Here is a 24,015-nt window from a genome sequence, read left to right as displayed (position 1 = left end):
GCCTCAGCGTTATCGGAGAACACACGATAATGTGAATCTAAATGGGTTCAACAACCTAGAAAACCAGTACACAGCTCTTTCCCTTTCTATTTCAAAGCCATTCTCCATTTTATTCCTCTTCGACACCCCCACCCCTCTTTCGCGCTCTCTCTATCTGTTGCTCCTTCTCTCTCTCCGTCTCGCTCGCTCTCTCCGTCTCGCTCGCTCTCTCCGTCTCGCTCGCTCTCTCCGTCTCTCGCTCGCTCTCTCCGTCTCTCTCGCTCTCTCCGTCTCGCTCGCTCTCTCCGTCTCGCTCGCTCTCGCCGTCTCCCTCGCTCGCTCTCGCCGTCTCCCTCGCTCGCTCTCGCCGTCTCCCTCGCTCGCTCTCGCCGTCTCCCTCGCTCGCTCTCGCCGTCTCCCTCGCTCGCTCTCGCCGTCTCCCTCGCTCTCTCGCCGTCTCCCTCGCTCTCTCGCCGCCTCCCTCGCTCTCTCGCCGCCTCCCTCGCTCTCTCGCCGTCTCCCTCGCTCTCTCGCCGTCTCCCTCGCTCTCTCCCGCGCTCTCGCTCTCGCCCTCGCGCTCTCCCGCGCTCTCGCTATCGCTCTCTCCCCCTGCTCTCTCCCTCTCGCTCTCTCCCTCGCGCTCTCTCCCTCGCGCTCTCTCCCTCGCGCTCTCTCCCTCGCGCTCTCTCCCTCGCGCTCTCCCTCGCGCTCTCTCTCTCGCGCTCTCTCCCTCGCGCTCTCTCTCTCTCTCCCCCTCGCGCTCTCTCTCTCCCTCTTTTCTTCCTTGCAGGAAGCACTGTGCTGATTCTTCCCTAACTCTGACACAATGAATCAGAATACCTTTTATAACACACTGACTTAAGTAGCTACCTTGTTAAAACATTTTCTCTCCTCTTAGCATGCCAACTTTGAAGTAGATTGCTAGCACTGTAGGAGGCGTTTTGGCAGATGAGCTCCCTACCGCTCCAAATGAAGTCGTTGTTTGGGTTTTTCCTCTTCTCTTCTGACCCAGAGTCATCTGTTCACTGTGTGTGTATCTCTCTCTCTCTTTCTCTCTCGCTCCTTCTGACATGACATGTGGTGAAAAGGATGGCCCTGCAGAACAGCAGCAGTAGCACGGTGGTGGCAGCGGTAGGAGTAACACGGTGGTGGCAGAGGCAGCACCGGTAGCACTAGCACCGGTAGCACTAGCACCGGTAGCACTAGCACCGGTAGCACTAGCACCGGTAGCACTAGCACCGGTAGCACTAGCACCGGTAGCACTAGCACCGGTAGCACTAGCACCGGTAGCACTAGCACCGGCAGCACTAGCACCGGTAGCACGGTGGTGGCAGAGGCAGCAGCGGTAGCTAACAACAACAGTGGAAAATCCATTCTGCTAAAGCAGGGGGCACAGAGAGTACCGTGAAGATCCATGCTAATGTGGTACAAGGAGAGTAGAGGGGGAGTGTATGTACAAATTAATTGTAGATTCCGGAATGAACTGTGTGTGTGAGAGAGAGAGACGGTCTACCCTGACCGCTCCCTATGATAAGTAAAAGTCATAAAAACACACTTCCATTGTCTCTGGCCAGCGGAAACCCACTGTTTTTCACCTTCCAATAAAGTCTCCCTCCAGGACCACTACTGCTTCACATACAACTAGGTTGGTAACAGTAACAGTCAGGTTAAATTGGATTTGAAATTGTTTCTAGTTACATGAGTCTGATCTCCCAGATTGAATATTGTTTGATGGTATCTTTTAAAGGCTCGCCTGTTGGCATTGCTGTTAAGATATGTTTCTATTGAATTATTTAACAACCAATCAAAGCACAAGCCTGACAGTGAACCAATGAAAGTCAATCAATACGGCCCCATCTGATAAAACACACTTCAGAAAAACAAGTCAGTCTCTTCCTCTTTCCTTACGCAACCGCTTGTTCCCTAGGCCTCAACGCACACACACACGCACGCGCACACACGCACACAATAGCAGGGATCCTCACACACAGCAACAACTCATCATGTCAACCTACTATAGTGTGGAGCCATCAGTAATTGGCTTTTACTCCCAACAACATCGTTGAGTCACGTTGACTCACAGCCACGACGTGCAGCCAGGCGTTCTCAAAGAAGAGCTTGTTGTTTGAGTGTCATTCATACAACTGTTATGAACAGGTAGGCCCTGAGTCATCACCAGTGTTGTTTTAAAGGTTGTCATTCATTATAGTATTAAAGAATGTTTATTTCATGTTTTATAGAATAGTTATAAAATGTTGGTCTATAGTCTAATCCTTGGTAGTAGAATGTTTGTCTATCATTTCCCTTGTGCCATTTGGAATAAATTGAACTCTAACGACCTGTTATATTCCAATAACTAGGACCCTATTGAGTCATATCCCCCTTGTCTATAGAATCATATATAGAAAGATATTTAATCATATAGAAAGATATGGAATCATATAGAACGATATACAATCATATGGAAAGATATGGAATCATATAGAACGATATGGAATCATATAGAACGATATGGAATCATATAGAACGATATGGAATCATATAGAACGATATGGAATCATATAGAACGATATACAATCATATGGAAAGATATGGAATCATATAGAACGATATGGAATCATATAGAACGATATGGAATCATATAGAACGATATGGAATCATATAGAACGATATGGAATCATATAGAACGATATGGAATCATATAGAACGATATACAATCATATGGAAATATATGGAATCATATAGAACGATATGGAATCATATAGAACGATATGGAATCATATAGAACGATATGGAATCATATGGAAAGATATGGAATCATATAGAACGATATGGAATCATATGGAAAGATATGGAATCATATAGAACGATATGGAATCATATAGAACGATATGGAATCATATAGAACGATATGGAATCATATGGAAAGATATGGAATCATATAGAACGATATGGAATCATATAGAACGATATGGAATCATATGGAAAGATATGGAATCATATAGAACGATATGGAATCATATAGAACGATATGGAATCATATAGAACGATATGGAATCATATAGAACGATATGGAATCATATAGAACGATATACAATCATATGGAAAGATATGGAATCATATAGAACGATATGGAATCATATAGAACGATATACAATCATATGGAAAGATATGGAATCATATAGAACGATATGGAATCATATAGAACGATATGGAATCATATAGAACGATATGGAATCATATAGAACGATATACAATCATATGGAAAGATATGGAATCATATAGAACGATATGGAATCATATAGAACGATATGGAATCATATAGAACGATATGGAATCATATAGAACGATATACAATCATATGGAAAGATATGGAATCATATAGAACGATATGGAATCATATAGAACGATATGGAATCATATAGGATCATACAGAGAAAGATATTGAATCATATAGAAAGATATTGAATCATATAGAAAGGTATTGAATCATATAGCCAAGATAGCAAATGGAATAAGTAATGCAGTAAGTAAATATTTGAGGAGCTGTTATTTCATGAACACATTGTTTGGTCGTTAGAAGGGACCAGCACGCTATGTTCCTGTATCCTCATGTGGGCCAACAATTAATTTACATTCAAAATCCTATTTCTCCTAACCTTACCTTAACCCGTAACTCTATACCTAACCCCTAAACTTAATATAGTCTTTGTCCTCATGGGATATGTCCCCACGAGAGAGCATTTTCCTTGTTCTAAATCCCCACAAGTATAGAAGAACCAACCACGCACAACCCCGACAACCGCACACAACCGACCACGCACAACCCCTACAGCCACGCACAACCCCTACAACCACACACAACCCCTACAACCACACACAACCGACCACGCACAACCCCTACAGCCACGCACAACCCCTACAACCACACACAACCGACCACGCACAACCCCTACAACCACACACAACCCTACAACCACACACAACCCCTACAACCACACACAACCCCTACAACCACACACAACCCCTACAACCACACACAACCCCTACAACCACACACAACCCTTACAACCACACACAACCCTACAACCACACACAACCCTACAACCACGCACAACCCCTACAACCACACACAACCCCTACAACCATACACAACCCCTACAACCACACACAACCCCTACAACCACACACAACCCCTACAACCACACACAACCCTACAACCACACACAACCCTACAACCACGCACAACCCCTACAACCACGCACAACCCCTACAACCACGCACAACCCCTACAACCACACACAACCCCTACAACCATACACAACCCCTACAACCACACACAACCGACCACGCACAACCCCTACAGCCACGCACAACCTCTACAACCACACACTACCCCTACAACCACACACAACCGACCACGCACAACCCCTACAGCCACGCACAACCCCTACAACCACACACAACCGAGCACGCACAACCCCTACAACCACACACAACCGACCATGCACAACCCCTACAGCCACGCACAACCCCTACAACCACACACAACCGACCACGCACAACCCCTACAACCACACACAACCGACCACGCACAACCCCTACAGCCACGCACAACCTCTACAACCACACACAACCCCTACAACCACACACAACCGGCCACGCACAACCCCTACAGCCACGCACAACCCCTACAGCCACGCACAACCCCTACAACCACACACAACCGAGCACGCACAACCCCTACAACCACACACAACCGAACACGCACAACCCCTACAGCCACACACAACCGAGCACGCACAACCCCAAAAACCGAGCACGCACAACCGAACACGCACAACCCCGAGAACTACACACAACCCCAAGACCCCTACAACCACACACAACCCCTAGTACATCACCTACCATGTACTGCCCCCCTCCGCCCCCTAGTGAGAGAGCTTGAGGGGACTATAGCCTTGTTCTGTTCAATGTTCTCTGTGTATATATAGTAATACAATATAAAAATTGCTGACACCATTCAAACCAATGAGGGTTCAGAACTTTATAGCCAATTATCTCAGAATCATCTTTTTTCAGATAGAACCATTATAGTCCCAAGCTTACCAGTGGTTCAGTCCATTACTGGTTATCAGCTTTTCCTGTCTATTGTACTATACTGCTCCACCCCCATCCTACACCTCTAGTTGGTGCAGCCCTCCAGGCACAATCAAATAATTCATTATTTCCCTGTTCTATCTAGCTGGCACTTTTTCATCATGTTCTGTTTGCTCCGTATCTCTCTAGCTCTCTCTCCCTGTCGGTCTGTTTTCCCCTTCTCCTTTTCTATTTGCTCTGCCTCCCCTCTTTTGATATTTGTTTATTCTATTCCATTTAATATTTCACCAACATGCTTATCCTGCTCCACCACATTTCTCCTGCACTTTCTTTCTGCTGATTGGCCTGTTCTGCCTGCTTCTCTCTCGCTCTCTCTGCCTCCACCTTTCCTCTTTTGCATTTTTCTGATTTTCTACCCTTCTACTTTTCCTGTTTCTCTCTCGCTCACTCTCTCCCCTTTTCTTTTCTCTCCCCCTTCTCTCTGTCTTCCCTCCTTTTCTCTCCCCACCAAGCTTTCTGCTTCTCCCTCCCTCCCCTCTCTCTCTTCCTCCCTCTCCATCCGTCAGGGTCCTGTGAGCTGTGGCGGACACGCTGCATGCTACATGCTCGTCTCCTTCCAAATGGCTTCCTCAGTGATCGCTAATGAAGCGCACGGAGTAGAGCGAGACCTGCTTCCTTCCGACAGAGGAGGACTGGTGTTTGTGTCGCCCTGGACACGGCCTGACAGCCCCCAACAACTAGCTAAACTAGTGGGACCACGTTACCTCAGTACAGAACCACTCCAGTATAGATTGATGTGGTATAGCAGAGATATAATTCAGTACAGAACCACTCCAGTATAGATTGGTGTGGTATAGCAGAGATATAATTCAGTACAGAACCACTCCAGTATAGCTTGGTGTGGTATAGCAGAAATATAATTCAGTACAGAACCACTCCAGTATAGATTGGTGTGGTATAGCAGAAATATAATTCAGTACAGAACCACTCCAGTATAGATTGGTGTGGTATAGCAGAAATATAATTCAGTACAGAACCACTCCAGTATAGATTGTGTGGTATAGCAGAGATATAATTCAGTACAGAACCACTCCAGTATAGATTGTGTGGTATAGCAGAGATATAATTCAGTACAGAACCACTCCAGTATAGATTGGTGTGGTATAGCAAAGAGATAATTCAGTACAGAACCACTCCAGTATAGATTGGTGTGGTATAGCAGAGAGATAATTCAGTACAGAACCACTCCAGTATAGATTGGTGTGGTACAGCAGAGATATAATTCAGTACAGAACCACTCCAGTATAGATTGGTGTGGTATAGCAGAGATATATAATTCAGTACAGAACCACTCCAGTATAGATTGGTGTGGTATAGCAGAGATATATAATTCAGTACAGAACCACTCCAGTATAGATTGGTGTGGTATAGCAGAGATATAATTCAGTACAGAACCACTCCAGTATAGATTGGTGTGGTATAGCAGAGATATATAATTCAGTACAGAACCACTCCAGTATAGATTGGTGTGGTATAGCAGAGATATAATTCAGTACAGAACCACTCCAGTATAGATTGGTGTGGTATAGCAGAGATATAATTCAGTACAGAACCACTCCAGTATAGATTGGTGTGGTATAGCAGAGATATAATTCAGTACAGAACCACTCCAGTATAGATTGGTGTGGTATAGCAGAGATATATAATTCAGTACAGAACCACTCCAGTATAGATTGGTGTGGTATAGCAGAGATATAATTCAGTACAGAACCACTCCAGTATAGATTGGTGTGGTATAGCAGAGATATAATTCAGTACAGAACCACTCCAGTATAGATTGGTGTGGTATAGCAGAGATATATAATTCAGTACAGAACCACTCCAGTATAGATTGGTGTGGTATAGCAGAGATATATAATTCAGTACAGAACCACTCCAGTATAGATTGGTGTGGTATAGCAGAGATATAATTCAGTACAGAACCACTCCAGTATAGATTGGTGTGGTATAGCAGAGATGTATAATTCAGTACAAAAAGCACAGGACAGACACCTACTGTCTCCAGCAACACAATTGTGCTTTGTTAGCTCACTGCAGCATAGCACAACATTGGATGATGTGGTATATCATAGGTAAAGCGCACAGAAACGGTACAGACCAGCACAGCACCATCATACGTACTGTATGTGGATACCTGCTGGTCGAATATCTCATTCCAAAATCATGGGTATTAATATGGAGTTAGTCTCCCCCTTTGCTGCTATAACAGCCTCCACTATTCTGGGAAAGCTTTCCACTAGATGTTGGAACATTGCTGTGGGGACTTGCTTCCATTCAGCCAGAAGAGCATTAGTGATATTGGGCATTGATGTTGGGCGATTAGGCCTGGCTCGCAGTCGGCATTCCAATTCACCTCAAAGGTGTTTGATGGGGTTGAGGTCAGGGCTCTGTGCAGGCCAGTCAAGTTCTTCCACACCGATCACAAGAAACGGCCAAATTTTCTCTATGGACCTCGCTTTGTGCACTGAGGCATTGTCATTCTGAAACAGGAAAGGGCCTTCCCCAAACTGCTGCCACAAATTTAGAAGCACAGAATCGTCTAGAAGGTATGCTGTAGCGTTAAGATTTTCCTTCACTGGAACTAAGGGGCCTAGCCCGACCAATAAAAAACAACCCCAGACCATTATTCCTCCTCCACCACACTTCACAGTTGGCACTATGCATTCGGTTAGGTAGCGTTCTCCTGGCATCCGCCAAACCCAGATTAGTTCGTTGGACTGCCAGATGGTGAAGCGAGATTCACTCCAGACAACGCATTTCCACTGCTCCAGAGTCCACGAATTTGAAGGCCTGTCCACATACCTTTGTGTATATAGTGTATGTAGTATATGTGTATAGTGTATGTGCTATCTTTATTTCATCACTTTGTTGTTGCAGAGAATTTTCCTGTAATTTCCACCTTAAAATGTCAGACTTGATTTGCCTTAACAAAAAATCTACTCTCTCTACTGTCTCTCTCTCTCTCTACTGTCTCCTGTCTCTCTCTGTCTCTCTGTCTCTCTCTGTCTCTCTCTGTCTGTCTCTGTCTCTCTCTCTGTCTCTCTCTGTCTCTCTCCATCTCTCCAATGTCTTCACTCTCTGTCTCTCTGTCTCTCTCTGTCTCTCTCCATCTCTCTACTGTCTCTCTCTGTCTGTCTCTGTCTCTCTCTCTGTCTCTCTCTGTCTCTCTCCATCTCTCCAATGTCTTCACTCTCTGTCTCTCTGTCTCTCTCTGTCTCTCTCTGTCTGTCTCTGTCTCTCTCTCTGTCTCTCTCCATCTCTCTACTGTCTCCATCTCTCTACTGTCTCTCTCCATCTCTCCAATGTCTTCTCTCTCTACTGTCTCTCTCCATCTCTACTGTCTCCATCTCTCTACTGTCTCTCCATCTCTCTACTGTCTCTACTGTCTCTTGCATTCACCACACTCCAGTGACAATTAGGAATGCTACATTGTGGCTCTCACACACTATCACATTGTCAAACCAATTTCCTGCTCTAACCATCACACCGGAGAAACAATGACAAATTCTGGCTCTCGATGGAGATGAAATGGACTGGATGAAGCGGCTACGCTTGTTTTCCAAGCCCCCCATGTCGCCACAGCTCCCCCCGCTGTCCCTACCCATGAAGTAACCACAGCACAAATCACCGCTGACACACACACCCACATGCATACGCACACAGGGGCACATACACAGACACGCACAGGCACATGCATATGCATGCTCACATATGCAACAAAGCAAACGCACACATTTCACTGTCAGTCTACACCTGTTGTTTACCAAGCATGTGACAATTTTGGGGGGATTTGACACACCACAGTGCCCCCCAGATGCTGTCCCTTAGCCAGCCCTGCACGTTGACACACCACAGTGCCCGTCAGATGCTGTCCCTTAGCCAGCCCTGCACGTTGACACACCACAGTGCCCCCCAGATGCTGTCCCTTAGCCAGCCCTGCACGTTGACACACCACAGTGCCCCCCAGATGCTGTCCCTTAGCCAGCCCTGCACGTTGACACACCACAGTGCCCCCTGTCCCTTAGATGCTGTCCCCCCAGCTGTCCAGCCCCCTGCACGTTGACACACCCCCTCAGATGCCCCAGCCCTGCAGATGCTGTCCCTTATGCTGTCCAGCCCCTGCACGTTGACACACCACAGTGCCCCCAGATGCTGTCCCTTAGCCAGCCCTGCACGTTGACACACCACAGTGCCCAGCCCTGCACGTTGACACACCACAGTGCCCCCAGATGCTGTCCCTTAGCCAGCCCTGCTGACACACCACAGTGCCCCCCAGATGCTGTCCCTTAGCCAGCCCTGCACGTTGACACACCACAGTGCCCCCAGATGCTGTCCCTTAGCCAGCCCTGCACGTTGACACACCACAGTGCCCCCCAGATGCTGTCCCTTAGCCAGCCCTGCACGTTGACACACCACAGTGCCCCTCAGATGCTGTCCCTTAGCCAGCCCTGCACGTTGACACACCACAGTGCCCCCCAGATGCTGTCCCTTAGCCAGCCCTGCACGTTGACACACCACAGTGCCCCCCAGATGCTGTCCCTTAGCCAGCCCTGCACGTTGACACACAGTCCCTTAAGGCCGTGAGTTACTGAGAGAGGGGGAGGGGGAAGGAGCGAGAGAAAGAGATGTGAGGAGACGCGTTTTGATTTGATCATGTCTGATCCTTGCTAAAGTGACCAGCTAAGTGACCGGCTTTGTGTGAGGTGAACTGGCTGTGATTGTTTGTTTGTGAGCTGTGTATGTGTAAGGGTGTGTTACTGTTTGTGTACCAGTGATATGTTTGCATCGCATCAGTGACAGTGTGTGGGATTCAGGTGGATTTAAGAGAGGTTTTTAGTCTGCTTATCAGCTCAGTGGCAGTGTGCATATGGTTGTGTGCATCTGTGTGTAATCTAAGTAAATGTGGGCTATGTGTCTGAGTGTGTGAGAGAGGCAGGGATATTTTAACTTTGTGTGTGTGAAGGATATATTAATCAGTTTGCGTGTGTATGTATCAAACCCCCCTCCTAATCTCTGACTTTTTGGATTGGAGAGGGCCCCTCTCTCTAAGCCCCCCTCCCTCCCCTCCATCTCTCTAAATTCCCAGAACCGTCACCCCCACATACACACATCACTCTGACGGGCCTGCTCTCTGCTATCTCTGCTCTGTCTCTGTCTCTTTTTCTCTGCTATCTCTGCTCTGCCTCTCTCTCTCTGCTATCTCTGCTCTCTCTCTCTCTCTGCTATCTCTGCTCTGCCTCTCTCTCTGCTATCTCTGCTCTGTCTCTCTCTCTCTCTCTCTGCTATCTCTGCTCTGTCTCTCGCTGTTCTATTATGCTCGTACTGCATGGTGCAGCGCAGAGATGAGAATATCAGCCACTCTCCCTTTGCCTCCCACTCTTTCTGTCTTATCTCTCTCCCTTTCTCTCTTCTCTCTCTCCTGTCTCTCTCTCTCTCCTGTCTCTCCCTCTCTTTCTGTCTTATCTCTCTCCCTTTCTCTCCTCTCTCTCCTGTCTCTCTCTCTCTCCTGTCTCTCTCTCCTGTCTCTCTCTCTCTCCTGTCTCTCTCTCCTGTCTCTCTCTCTCTCTCCTGTCTCTCTCTCTCTCTGTCTCTCTCTCTCTCTGTCTCTCTCTCTCTCTCCTGTCTCTCTCTCTCTCTCTCCTGTCTCTATCTCTCTCTCCTGTCTCTCTCTCTCTCTCTCCTGTCTCTATCTCTCTCTCTCCTGTCTCTCTCCTGTCTCTCCCTCTCTTTCTGTCTCTATCTCTCTCTCTCTCTCTCTCTCTCTCTCTCTCTCTCTCTCTCTCTCTCTCTCTCTCTCTCTCTCTCTCTGTCTCTCTCTCTCTCTGTGTCTCTCTCTCTGTGTCTCTCTGTGTCTCTCTCTCTGTGTCTCTCTCCTGTCTCTCTCTCTCTGTCTCTCTCTCTCCTGTCTCTCTCTCTCTCTCTGTCTCTCTCTCTCTCCTGTCTCTCTCTCTCTCTCTCTCTCTCTCTCTCTCCTGTCTCTCTCTCTCCTGTCTCTCTCTCTCTCTATCTCTCTCTCTCTCCTGTCTCTCTCTCTCCTCTCTCTCTCTCTCTATCTCTCTCTCTCTCCTGTCTCTCTTCTCTCTCTCTCTCTCTCTCCTGTCTCTCTTCTCTCTCCCCCTCTCTCTCTCTTCTCTCTCTCTCTCTCTTCTCTCTCCCCCTCTCTCTCTCTTCTCTCTCTCTCTCCCCTCTCTCTGTCTCTGTCTCTCTCTTTCACAAATAAATAGGAATAAATCGGTGTAGAGCGAAAGTAGTCGAATCCCTCCGAGACAAACACCGTCCTCCCATTACCGCCTCGGTTACGTAAACCGGTGACAGAGGGGACCGTGTGTGCCATTTAACGGCTGCCATTGGCCGGGCTGCGGTGACACTACCTTGCCACCAGCAGTTTATTTTTTTGTGGGCCGAGTTTTATACACAGGGGGTGTGTCCGTCCAGGCTGTGTAAATTATATCAGCGTTTAATCACTCAGCCACAGTGAGCAATATGCCCTCGTCGTCGATACCAGCTCCTATTAATACTCCCTTTTACTGCTTAATAAGATGCCCCCAATTTGTTTTTGTCTGATTTTTTTTTTTCTCTTTTCTTGCATTTTAATGAGCTGTGGCGCCGGGGGTCCTGTCGCCCGGTTGTTAATGCTCCGGCGTCCCGCTGAAAGCCAGCGTGCGTCTTGGTAAAGAAAGAGGCCTCTGTTCTGTACGTGTCACTCCTTACACCGATAGTCAAAACAACCGGCTCTATAAAAAAAACACACGCTGTTAGCCAGTTTGAGCCGTCCACAGACGCTAACGACCTGGTGTACATGTCATCTCTCCAGGTTAGGGCTAGGGGGGAGCTAAGCTACGGCTATGTTAAGATGGAGAGGGAGATTGTTGAAGATGAAGAATGCACAGTTAACGGCGAGACCCACAGCATTTGTCCTCATAAAACCGTCGCTGACTGATGAAGCCACAACAGCTGGGGGAATGCAATGAAAAGAGAAATGAGGAGATGTTTTGGGGGCCAAGAGGAAAGTGTGTGTGCTCACATCACCAGGGTCTGTCTCGTACATCTACAAGTCTGGTAGTGAAAAACACTTCTCTGACCACTCGAAGTCAAGCACATAGACACACCATATCACACCCTACATCTTCATATCTTTACACACATGCAATCATTCATTGACATGACAGCAGTGCAGTCTCATACATATCACTGGGGAGCACTTCAAATACCCCTGTTTAAATAGAGGCCCTTTAAAAGCTTTTCTCGTGGGTTCCATGCATTTGGAGAACTTCATGAAAACGGGACAAATCTAGTACCCGCTTTGAAATGGGCCACACCTTGAATAAGTACCATGTCATTGACTAATGTTATGCGTACTAAACATAGCTTCCCCCCCACCTGCCTTGACACACGGGCATATCAAGTGTTATTAAAAACAGCAGCAGGCACTTCTGTGCTGTGATTGATTCTGTGTGAGTCACCCAGCACACGCAGGGTTAAAGTATAGCTGCAGAGTCTTACTGCAGTGTCTGAAGCGTTTGGCTGTTCGCTACAGTACGCCAGGAGAACAAAACGTCACCTCTCTCTGTTTGCTTTTTTTCTCTCTCCAAAAATCATTTTTATTGCATTTGTAACATTTGGCACAATACAAATTCATGGTGCTTTTACAAGATAAACCTGTAAAGATCCAACACTGACCTTTTTTCTTAAAGAAAGTCTTCTCAGTATAAATGTTTTTTCTCTTTTCACTGCATTGTCTGTAGCATTGGTTTAAAAATCACACAGAATGCCTCTTTATTTGAACAAGTCCACCCTCATTTCTCAAAGTCAAGATCGTATGTTAAACAACTCGTCTTTTTAAATAGAAGTTACAAGTTAGAAAATAGTTTCAATGTATTTATTTTTAATATAATATGCTTCTCTATCACCAGTCCATGGTACTTTCAATAGTTTCATATATAGATTTATTTATAAGCATGTACAACAAGAAATGTTCAGTCTTTTTAAGTTTTGCACTTTGTACAAAAAAAGAAAGTTCCTGTCTTTCCCCCGTTGTGCATTCTATTGCATGTAGTTATGAGAAGAGAGGGGTGGCTATGGGAATTTGGACGTGGCTGGGGAGGGGGGTTGTGTGGGGGGCTTTAAATCTGAGTCTCCTGAACCTTCTCCTTGGTGTGAGTTTTTATGACAAAGGGCTCAGGGAGGTTTGTGATGGCGCTGGGCAAGGTTCGAGGGAGAGAGTTCCCAATATTGTTCTCTGTCCATTTAGCCCCATGTCCTGCTGGCTTGTACGTGTTGTATTTGGGCTTGAGGGTGCGGTAGTCCACCTTGTGATGGTCTGCTTTGTGGGGACTGGAATCCATTTTGGGTTTCTGGTTGCCATAATCCTGTTTGTGGGGGCTGTTGTAGCCTGATTTGAAGACGATGTAGTCCGGCGCGGCCTTGGGGGTGTGTTCTGATTTGGGTTTGTATTGACTGTTGTCGGGTTTGGATTTGTGTGTACTGTACTCCGGTTTGGATTTGGACTGAGTGCTGTAGTCAGGTTTGTAAGGGCTGTAGTCTGGTTTAGGTCGTGGGTGAGTGCTGTAGTCAGGTTTGAATGGGCTATAGTCCGGTTTGGGTTTTGGATGAGTGCCATAATCCGGTTTGAAGGGACTATAATCTGCTTTAGGTGTTCTCGGGTGAGTACTACTGCTATAATCTGGTTTGAATGGGCTATAATCTGCTTTAGGTGTTCTCGGGTGAGTACTGTAGTCAGGTTTGAAGGGGCTATAGTCAGCTTTAGGCTGCTTGTGAGTGCTATATTCAGGTCTGAATGGGCTATAGTCAGCCTTTGGTCTATGAAGGCTAAAATCTGGTGTAGATTTGTGGGTGCTATATTCCACTGTAGATTTGTGGGTAGTGTAGTCCACGGTTGGTTTATAGGTGGTGTACTCAGCCTTGGGCTTGTGTATAATGTAGTCTGGTTTGGGCATGTGGATTGTGTAGTCCCCCTTGTAGTCGGCTTTGGGTTTGGGGAAGCCATAGTCTGTTTTGTGGCTGATATAATCCAGTTTTTGGATGCTGTTGTTGTCTCGTAGCTGGTTGGCAGCAGAAGCAGGCGGCGGCAGGTCCTCCTCGTCCACCTGGATGATTTCTACCGTACGGGTGGCTGCCACCGTGCTCCGCTGCTGGTGGCGCTTCCTCAGCTTGTAGAAAGCGATGAGCATGACGGCGGCCAGCAGCGTGACGGCTACGAAGCAGCCGATGATGATCTTGGTGGTTTTCATCATCTCGTCCAGGCTGGGGACTGTGTCGGGTGGCTTGACCGTGGCAGACTTGGAGGCAGGAACGGCGGACGGTCGGGCACCTGGCTGGCCCTCGGTGTTCTGGAGCAGAACGGTGGGAGTAGAGATGAAGACTGGCTGAAAGAGGGAGGGCGAGGCGGTGGTGGTGGTGCCAGCGTCTCCTCCTGCTTCTCCTCCTGCCCCCCTACCAGTGTTAGGAGCGCTCGTTGTGGTCTTGGGCTTGGGCATCTCCGTGGTGGGTCCCGGCACTTCCACTGTCACCGTGGTGAAGTAGCTGAGGTTGGACGTGTTGAGTTCAGCCGCGCTCACGTTGAGGTAGGCCGAGGCGTTTGAGTTGCCGGCCGCATTGGACACCATGCAGGTGTAGGTGCCTGTGTCAGCCGCCAGCACGTTGGAGAAGTTGAGCGTGCCGTCGTTGAGCACGGCGATCCGCTGGTGGGCCGAGGCGTGCGTCAGTACGGTCCCATTGGGCAGCAGCCACCGGACCGAGGACATTGGCGCAGTCCTGCAACGGAGCTCCGCTACGCGCTCTGCCGAAATGTTTAAGTCTCTTGGTGCATCGCCTATGAAGGGGGCAGAGCACTGGAGCACGCCGGTCTCCCCCCGGTCCACCTCCACCAGCTGGCGGCCCCGCATGTGGGCCGGCGCGTGGCATCGGCCACAGCAGGTAGAATTGGTAGGGATGTACTCTCGCAGCCAGCGTGCCAGCCACAGGGCTTCACAGCCACAGTTCCAGGGGTTGTGGTGGAGGTGTAGCTCCACCAGGTATCTGAGGGGGGAGAACAGGTCGTGCGGCAGGGCGCTCAGGTTGTTGTGGGCTAGGTTGAGCTCCACCAGCGAGCTCAGGTCGTCAAAGGCGTTGCGCTCGATCATCCCAATCTGCGAATTCATCACCCACAGCTTCTTGAGTGAGCGCAGGCCCCGGAAGGAGCCTGGCTTTATTTCGGAGAAGAGGTTCTCCGAGATCTCCAGTTCCTCCAGGCCCAGCAAGGGGCTCAGATTGGGCATCTCCCCCCGGATGTTGCACATGCCCAGGTTGAGGTACTTGAGGTTGTGCAGGCCCTCAAAGGCGCCATCGGAGATGAAATCCAGCTTGCGCAGCTCGCCCAAGTCCAAACGCATGAGCGAGGGCACTCGGTTGAAGGCATACGAAGGGATGCTCTCGATGGGGTTATTCCTCAGCCATAATTCCCTGAGCTTGGACAGGTACTCAAAGGCACCACTGGGCACCCCAGTTAGCCGGTTGTCAAATAGCTCCAGCGTGTTTAAGCTGGTGAGGCCATTGAAGGCGCCCACCTCGATCTGCCGGATGGCGTTGCGGCCCAGCTGCAGAACCTCAAGGTGGTGCAGGTGTCGGAAGGTGTCGGCCTGCACCTCTCCAATTGCATTCTCCATCAGGTTGAGGTGGCGCGTGTTGGCGGGGATGCCCGGGGGCACGCGAGTGAGGCCGCGCCGAGTGCACACCACCTTGCTCAGCTGGCTACTACACGAGCACTGCGGTGGGCAGCCCTGGGGGCCTGACGCTGCCGCCCCCGCCAAAGCCAGAGAGGCGCTGCTCCACACTCGCGCCATCAGGAACACAACACAGAGCAGGGTGGCTCGACGCACAGCTACCCGCCCCAGGAGACTCATGATGTGGCACGCTCATAATTCAGCATCGTCCGGGGGGGGGAGGGCCGGAGGTGGGGTTGGGTGGTGGGGGTCTGTTGGTTGAATGGGTTGGTGGTCGAAAGTGGGAGGGGGGAGGTATAAAGAGGGGAGGGAGAGGGGGGGTTGATTCTTGAGTAACCAGGAGAGGGCTGGCCCTACCCCGGATTAAGCAAAACTCTGGCTCTCTTTTCCATGGACACAACTGGAAGGGGGAGGACAACTGCTCTTAAATGTTTCAGAGACAGAGAAAAAATTATAGAATAGAAGATGGAGATGATTGAAATAGGGTTGGAAATGCTAGACACCTACCTCAAGCTTTTTTTTTTTTACAGGTCCTTACGAGATTGTTTTCTCTTTTTTTTTGTCAATCACAGAGTGTTTAAATCAGGTATATATCCAAGGAGCAGAGAAATAAAGACTTTTCTTTCTGCTCTGTTAGAAGCAAATGAAGTGAAGATTCTTTGCCAAAATGGCCCCTTTTTATAATTCCACACAAGCGAACATCATCCGAAGAAGGAAAAGATGTGAAGGCCCATCCGAAGCATGTGTTTTAGATGGGTAGGAATCCAGTCAGGCTCCTATAGCAGTACACGCTCGCTCGCCTCAACTGCTCTTCTCCCGCTTGTCCTTGGAATCCGCCGCTCGATGTTTCCGCCGAACGCCTTCTCCAAGTCTCCATAGCACAAACGCGTGCTCACCGACACACACACTCCGCACTCTGAAAACCCAAGGCAGAAAATGGGTGGGGGTTTCAGGGTAGGGGGAGGGGGGTTAAGGAGGAAGAAAAAATCCACAGTCCTTTCAAATTTTCTTTGAGGTGGGGGGGAAACAGGACCCCTTTCCTTTTCTGGGTTCTTTCTATTTTTTTGGTGGTCAGTCAGTCCACCCTCTCTCTCTGTGTGTCGCGTCGTGTCCTCTTGATTTCCGTAGCGCCCGGCAGGGTTGAAAAGGCTACGCGACACACACTGCGGTCATTAGCTTATTTCTCCTCTTAACTAGCTCTGCGCTCCAGCACAGCAGCACGCAAACACAGCTCGCCAGCAGCGCGCACACACACACACACACACACACACACACACACACACACACACACACACACACACACACACACACACACACACACACACACACACACACACACACACACACACACACACACACACACACACAGAGCAGCTGCAGCCTGCCTCCCGCGCACTTCCCAATAATCCGTCAATTTCTTCCGAGGGTGGGTGGGGGTTTGTAGCAGTGTTGGGGGGGCGTAGAGTAGATTCAGCAGCAATATCAGCACAGCAAAAAGAGGCTAAAGCACCATCTCCCTCGGTCTCCTTCTCGCTCCTGTTTTCAATCCCTTTTTTCTTCTTCACCGCGGCAGAATAGGAGAGTGAAGCAAGAGAGAGCCGAGCGGGGCACAGGATGTTACAGCAGCATCGATGAGGAAAACAGATCCGCTGTAGCAGCAGATGAGCGAGAGCGGGGATGTGTATCTCTTTCTCTCTCTCCCCCTCTCCCGTTCTTCTCAACCCCTGCAGTGTCCTGAGGTAGTGGCCAAGCTCAAAGCACTCAGTCCTTTGTGTGTGCCAGCGCGAAGCCTCTCAACCGTGTTAGCTTCCACTGTCCTCTCTTTCTCCTCGTTTCTCTCTCTGGCTCCCTGGTTTAGAGGAGAATAAAGAGCTTCCCAGGTGAACTGGAGAAAACGGCAGCGTGTCCCCACGGCAACACAATTTTAACCCCTGCAGCCCCGGTGTTAATCCTGCTGCTCAGGTTATTCCGGCACGTTTTTCTGGTGCCAGTGTGGTGCAAGGCTGCTCTTTCTCTCGTTTACTCACTCTCTCTTTCATTCGTTTGTTCACTCTGTTGCTCTCTCTCTTTCTCTTTTGTCCTTGAGTGGGGAACGTGAATGTACTGCTGACGCATCCCGCTCGGAGCAGTGCATTGGTTTGATGCAGTGTTTTTGTGCATTAACTAATCCACTCTCTCCCTCTCTTTCTCTCTCTCCCTATTTCTTGCTCTCTCTCGCTCCTCCTCTCCCCTCTCCCTGTTCCTCTCCCTCTTCTCCCCAGTCTCACTCAAGCCTTTGCTCTTGCTCTCCTCGTTTGCCTGTCTATTCATCTTTTTTCTCTCCCCTCATTGCTCTCTCTCGCACTCTCTCTCTCTCTCCGTCCTCCTGTCAGAAGGTCAATGTAGGGTGAGTGGATCCTGCCTGACATGTGTGTGCGCGTGCGCTCTGGGCCCTGGGACATTTTGAGGACTGGATGGCGGGAGATGGTCTACTGTTGAGAGGGACAGAGATAAGTGATGGAGAGATGGAGAGGGACAGAGAGAAGAAGTGAAGGAGAGATGGAGAGTGACGGAGAGAAGAAGTGAAAGAGGGAGGGAGAGCGGGACGGAGAGAAGAAGTGAAAGAGGGACGGAGAGAAGGGAGGGAGAGAAAGAGAGGGACGGAGAGAAGAAGTGAAAGAGGGAGGGACTGAGAGAAGTGAAAGAGGGAGTGATAAAGAGGGACGGAGAGAAGTGAGAGGGAGGGAGGGAGGGAGAGAGAGGGAGCGGGACAGACAGAAGTGAAAGAGGGAGCTGGAGAGAGGAACATAGAGAAGTGAGAGGGAGTGAGAGATAAAGAGAGAGGGACAGAAGTGAGAGGGAGGGAGAGATAAAGAGTGAGGGACAGAAATTAGCAGGAGGGAGAGATAGAGGGACAGAGAGAAGTGGGAGGGAGGGAGAGATAGAGGAACAGAAGTGAGAGGGAGGGAGAGATAAAGGGAGCGGGACAGACAGAAGTGGAAGAGGGAGCTGGAGAGAGGGACATAGAGAAGTGAGAGGGACAAAAATGAGCAGGAGGGAGAGATAGAGAGGGACAGAGAGAAGTGAGAGGGAGAGATAGAGAGGGACAGAGAGAAGTGAGAGGGAGAGATAGAGAGGGACAGAGAGAAGTGAGAGGGAGGGAGAGAGAGGGACAGAGAGAAAAGTCGCTCTGATTTCGATAAACACCTCTTTTTGATGAATGATTTTACTCTTCATCTACTGTCTCTCGCTCGCCCTCTCGCTCGCCCTCTCGCTCGCCCTCGCGCTCGCTCGCCCTCTCGCTCGCGCTCGCTCGCTCGCTCTCTCTTTCCCTTTCTCTCTCACTCCTCCATTCCCCAGGAACAGGGAAGAATATCTGACCCCTTCCTTTCCCCACTATTCTCTCTCCCTTTAATTCCCTCTCTCGCTCCCACCTCTTCCTGATGTGAGCGAATGGTGATTAGTCAGGGGTCCGGCCCCTGGTCGGAGAGTGGGATGCTGCTGACTGGTGCTTGGAGCACACCAGGCCACCGTGCAGGGTCTTCTTGGTGTGTGTACAACAGGGATTCATCAACTAGACACCGATGGGGTTTTTTCTTTTGTGGATGGTCATGAGGCTGGAACATAAGTACAAATAATTTGTAGACTGCACATAGAATGTAAGAAGATATAATATTTGACTAAAACATGATCATTTCAAACCTTGCTTACATTTGTGTACGATCACACTTGAGGATACTTTGGAAAATATTTCCAAAATTCAAATTACTCAGCGCTGATCTGTTGGTGTTTTCACAATATTTTATGTCCAACAGTAAAACCTTTGTTTATTCATAATTGTTTTGCTCAGAAAACCCATAAAGTCACTTGGTTGCCAGCTGGGGAACCCTGGTTCAGAACATAGAATTACAACTGATAAGGGAGGTCCTCATTAGACATCACCGGCAACAACGTCGCCTAACAAACCCACCGTCACTGGACCAGACTGGACTTCAAAAAGTGCTCTTCACTGACGAGTCGCGGTTTTGTCTCACCAGGGACGATGGTCGGATTTGCGTTTATCATCAAAGGAATGAGCGTTACAACGATGCCTGTACTCTGGAGCGGGATCGATTTGGAGGTGGAGGGTCCGTCATGGTCTGGGACGGTGTGTCACAGCATCATCGGACTGTAGCTTTTTGTCATTGCAGGCAGTCTCAACGCTGTACGTTACAGGGAAGACATTCTCCTCCCTCATGTGGTACCCTTCCTGCAGGCTCATCCTGACATGACCCTCCAGCATGAGGGTTAGGACTAAGGCCATTCCCCCAAGAAATGTCTGGGAACTTGCAGGTGCCTTCGTGGAAGAGTGGGGTAACATCAAACAGCAAAGAACCGTCAAGGCTGGTGCAGTCCATGAGGAGGAGATGCACTGCAGTACTTAATGCAGCTGGTGGCCACACCAGATACGGACTTTTTCTTTTGATTTTGACCCCCCCCCCATTATTCCATTTCTGTTAGTCACACGTCTGTGGAACTTGTTCAGTTTATGTCTGTTGTTGAATCTTGTTATGTTCATACAGATATTTACACATGTTAAGTTTGATGAAAATAAACGCAGTTGATAGTGAGAGGGCGTTTTCTTTTTTTTAGTTGAAGTTTAGTTTAGTTGATTTGGCTCTCACACGCACACAGCCGGAAGACCTAACCCGGGATAATCTGCACAGCTCCATGAACCCAGTCACAACATCAGCCTGCAATGTCAATTGCCCTTCTGTTATAATGGGCCAAGCCCAAATGTAATGTGTGTGTGGATGAGGTGAGCAGTGGTACTGGCAAGCGCTCAGTCTGTTCAGAGCGGGATCAGTGTGTTGCGTTTGACCCAAGGGTCTCATACGAGAATTCCTTACCAAAATGACCCATCAACCCATAATGACCACGGCTGGTAGTTGGTAGGCTCCTCTCCTTGTAGCCTGCCCTGGATTGACTCACTGAAACAGTTCCCCCTAATGCCACATTGAATTGGCCCAAAATGGCAGCTCTGCTCCGATAGGCTCTAGTTCTGTTCCCCCCCCTGTCCAAACAGTGCTGGCGGTCATATGACGTTATGGTGATCCATAATGGCAGAAGGGAGCCTGGTTGAGTTGTGACGGCTTCCATGAGGGGATCTGATGAATTTAACGTTGAAAGACTTAACTGCCTGACCACCACCATGCCACCCTCTCGTGCCTGCTAGCCCTAACGTGCCTGCTGCTGCCTCGAATGCCCTGGACCGCGTGGCTTGTGGGCACGGGGCGACCCACTTTTTGGCACGGTGGGTCTGCCAGTCAGTTAGCATTTCAAGGGTAGACGTTGTGTGTGTGTTTGTGGAGTGCGTGGTGCAGAACCCAGGCCTTGGGGCTACAGCCAGCGAGTCTGGGATGCTACCAGTCGCATGTAGGTCAGCTGTGTGTTTGTGTGAGATATGAGATGAGAGGGAGCGAGAGGACCAATGAGTGAATAACCTGCTGTATATCCCTAATGCTAATCTGATTATATACTGTACACAGTAGCAGGATGATAGATCTAATGAATATTATGTCATTGCACAGCCCTTGCCAGAAATTAGGATTTGTGTCCATTCTGTTTAGTTTGACAGTGTAGGCTAAAGACCAGGGGTGGGCAACATACGAGCCCATTCAATCCTGCCTTGGGTTGATTTGAGAAAAAATATACAAAACATATTGGGAAATTTATTATTTTGTGTTAAGGTCCAGGTCACCCTTGAATGTCTAAAACTATATGGAAAATATTTTAAGATTCTAATGGACCTAAAATCACTGCCCCTTTTTCTGTCCGGCAAATTGCTTTTGGCGAAGTAATCACTCCGAATGCAACTTTCTATCGTTGGATTCTATCTTGTAAACTTTGGAATCAGAGGCAGATGCTTACTCCCATCTGCTGTCCCGAACGCCCTAGCAAAACCCAACTTGAAGGTTACAGCGCTCACTGTTGCCCCTAGTGGCTGGTTTCTACATCATCTCCCGACATCCTCAGACATGGATGGACGTGGGATACTGACTTGTATCATGGGTGACCTGGCTGCTATAGCGCCTGTGTGCCTGAAAGGCACGTGTGCTTGGGGAAAGACGTCTCTGCTTCTGTGTGTGTGTTTTCTGAGTTTGTATGTGCTCATTTCTTTTTGCATTAGCTGTGTGTTCATAGTGTTTGTGTGTGTGTGTCCTTCACCTCTACAGTATCAAGGGAGACCACAGTCCTCTCTCATCAGTTCTGCTCAGCCTCATCCCCAGTTAACTGGGTTTAACCATTTCTCCAGCCCACTGCCCAGCCCTCCGCTGGGAACTTTGTCCCCTTCTCTCTCTCTCTCTCCCCCCAGACTTTCAGTTTTCAATCCTCTGCTAGTTTTAGTATTATTTTTCAGAGGGAACACACACTGACTGACCTTGGGGAAGAGGACAGGGGTCGGACACTTATTTTCCCATTTCTCATTTCAATTTCCAGGAATTAATTCTGGGAGAGATTACACCCACAAAGACCGCCGCCACCCCGGCGAGAGAGCTTAAACCGTGTGTGAGGGATTTTACCATTAATCATTATTCTCATTACACACACCACACACACCATACACACGCGCCAGTGTGACAGCTGGCAGTTGTCCAGCATACAATGGAATCACTCACTCACTCACACACACACCTGTACACTCACCCAGACATATGCTACATTGCAACTAGATTAAATATTCTAGATTAGATTTCTGTAATCCACCTGGGTTGGGTTCAATGTGAGTTTTATTTTATCACGTTAAACTGTCAGTTAAATTACATTAGGTGAATTTAACCCACCATAGATAATCTCAACTCAACCTGTGTGGCCCCTTGTCTGCCTCTTGTCTCTCTCACACTCCTTCTTAAGTGTATTAGTGCGTGGTCTAATATTTGCCCAGATGCTGTGGGAGTGTGAGACGTGGTATATGTGTGACATGCTAATGGGGGCTTAAGGGTTCAGTCAAAGTGAATCCACACTTCAACCCCCCTCTTTCTCCCCTCTCCCTCTCTCACCCTGTTGATCTCTACCTCTTTCTCCCCTCTCCCTCTCACCCTGTTGATCTCTACCTCTTTCTCCCCTCTCCCTCTCACCCTGTTGATCTCTACGTCTTTCTCCCCTCTCTCACCCTGTTGATCTCTACCTCTTTCTCCCCTCTCCCTCTCTCACCCTGTTGATCTCTACCTCTTTCTCCCCTCTCCCTCTCTCACCCTGTTGATCTCTGTCCTCCTCAGTGTTGATCTCTACCTCTTTCTCCCCTCTTCCTCCTCATCTCTATCTTTCTCTCTCAATCTTCCCTCTCTCTCCTTTCGTTCCCCCCTCTCTCTCCTTTCGTTCCCCCCTCTCTCTCCTTTCGTTCCCCCTCTCTCTCCTTTCCCCCTCCCTCCTCTTCCCCCTCTCTCTCCTTTCGCCCCCTCTCTCTCCTTTCGTCCCCCTCTCTCTCCTTTCGTCCCCTCTCTCTCCTTTCGTCCCCCTCTCTCTCCTTTCGTCCCCCTCTCTCCTTTTCGTCCCCCTCTCTCTCCTTTTGTCCCCCTCTCTCTCCTTTCGTCCCCCTCTCTCTCCTTTCGTCCCCCTCCTCTCCTTTCGCTCCCTCTCTCTCCTTTCGTCCCCTCCCCTCTCCTCTCCTTCTCTCCTTTCCCCCCTCTCTCTCCTTTCCTCTCTCTCCTTTCGTCCCCTCTCTCTCCTTTCGTCCCCCTCTCTCTCCTTTCCCCCCTCTCTCTCCTTTCGTCCCCCCTCTCTCCTTTCGTCCCCTCTCTCTCCTTTCCCCCTCTCTCTCCTTTCGCTTCCCCCTCTCTCTCCTTTCGTCCCCCCTCTCTCTCCTTTCGCTCCCCTCTCCTCCTTTCGCTCCCCCTCTCTCCTTTCTTCCCCTCTCTCTCCTTTCGCTCCCCCTCTCTCTCCCTTTCGTTCCCCCTCTCTCCTTTCGTCTCCCTTCTCTCCTTCCTCCCCCTCTCTCTCCTTTCGTCCCCCTCTCTCTCTCTCCCCCTTCTCCTTTCGCTCCCCCTCTCTCTCCTTTCGTTCCCCCTCTCTCTCCTTTCGTTCCCCCTCTCTCTCCTTTCGTCCCCCTCTCTCTCCTTTCGTCCCCCCTCTCTCTCCTTTCGTCCCCCTCTCTCTCCTTTCGTCCCCCTCTCTCTCCTTTCGTCCCCCTCTCTCT

At 49.1% G+C, this 24,015-nt stretch overlaps 2 protein-coding genes across 2 annotated transcripts in view; one reads left to right on the top strand and one right to left on the bottom strand.

The window, feature by feature from the left end:
• LOC127926723 (staphylococcal nuclease domain-containing protein 1-like) overlaps positions 1-24,015 on the top strand; it is a gene marked incomplete at its 5' end in the record, with an annotated part of 298,204 nt that overhangs the window by 76,136 nt on the left and 198,053 nt on the right. The gene's annotated exons all lie outside the window — the stretch shown is intronic.
• LOC118392610 (leucine-rich repeat-containing protein 4-like) lies at positions 12,474-18,469 on the bottom strand. The gene has a single exon (XM_052512235.1). It carries the CDS (start codon positions 16,038-16,040, stop codon positions 13,263-13,265), a length of 2,778 nt encoding a protein of 925 aa, XP_052368195.1. The 5' UTR covers positions 16,041-18,469; the 3' UTR covers positions 12,474-13,262.

This window comes from Oncorhynchus keta, unplaced genomic scaffold (genome assembly GCF_023373465.1).
Source record: "Oncorhynchus keta strain PuntledgeMale-10-30-2019 unplaced genomic scaffold, Oket_V2 Un_contig_8107_pilon_pilon, whole genome shotgun sequence".
Classification (NCBI taxonomy): domain Eukaryota; kingdom Metazoa; phylum Chordata; class Actinopteri; order Salmoniformes; family Salmonidae; genus Oncorhynchus; species Oncorhynchus keta.
This window is presented reverse-complemented; position numbering and strand designations above follow the sequence as displayed.

What these genes read in the sequence shown, in the direction of transcription:
- LOC118392610 (XM_052512235.1), bottom strand. Translation starts at nt 16,040, where the DNA reads ATGAGTCTCCTGGGGCGGGTAGCTGTGCGTCGAGCCACCCTGCTCTGT.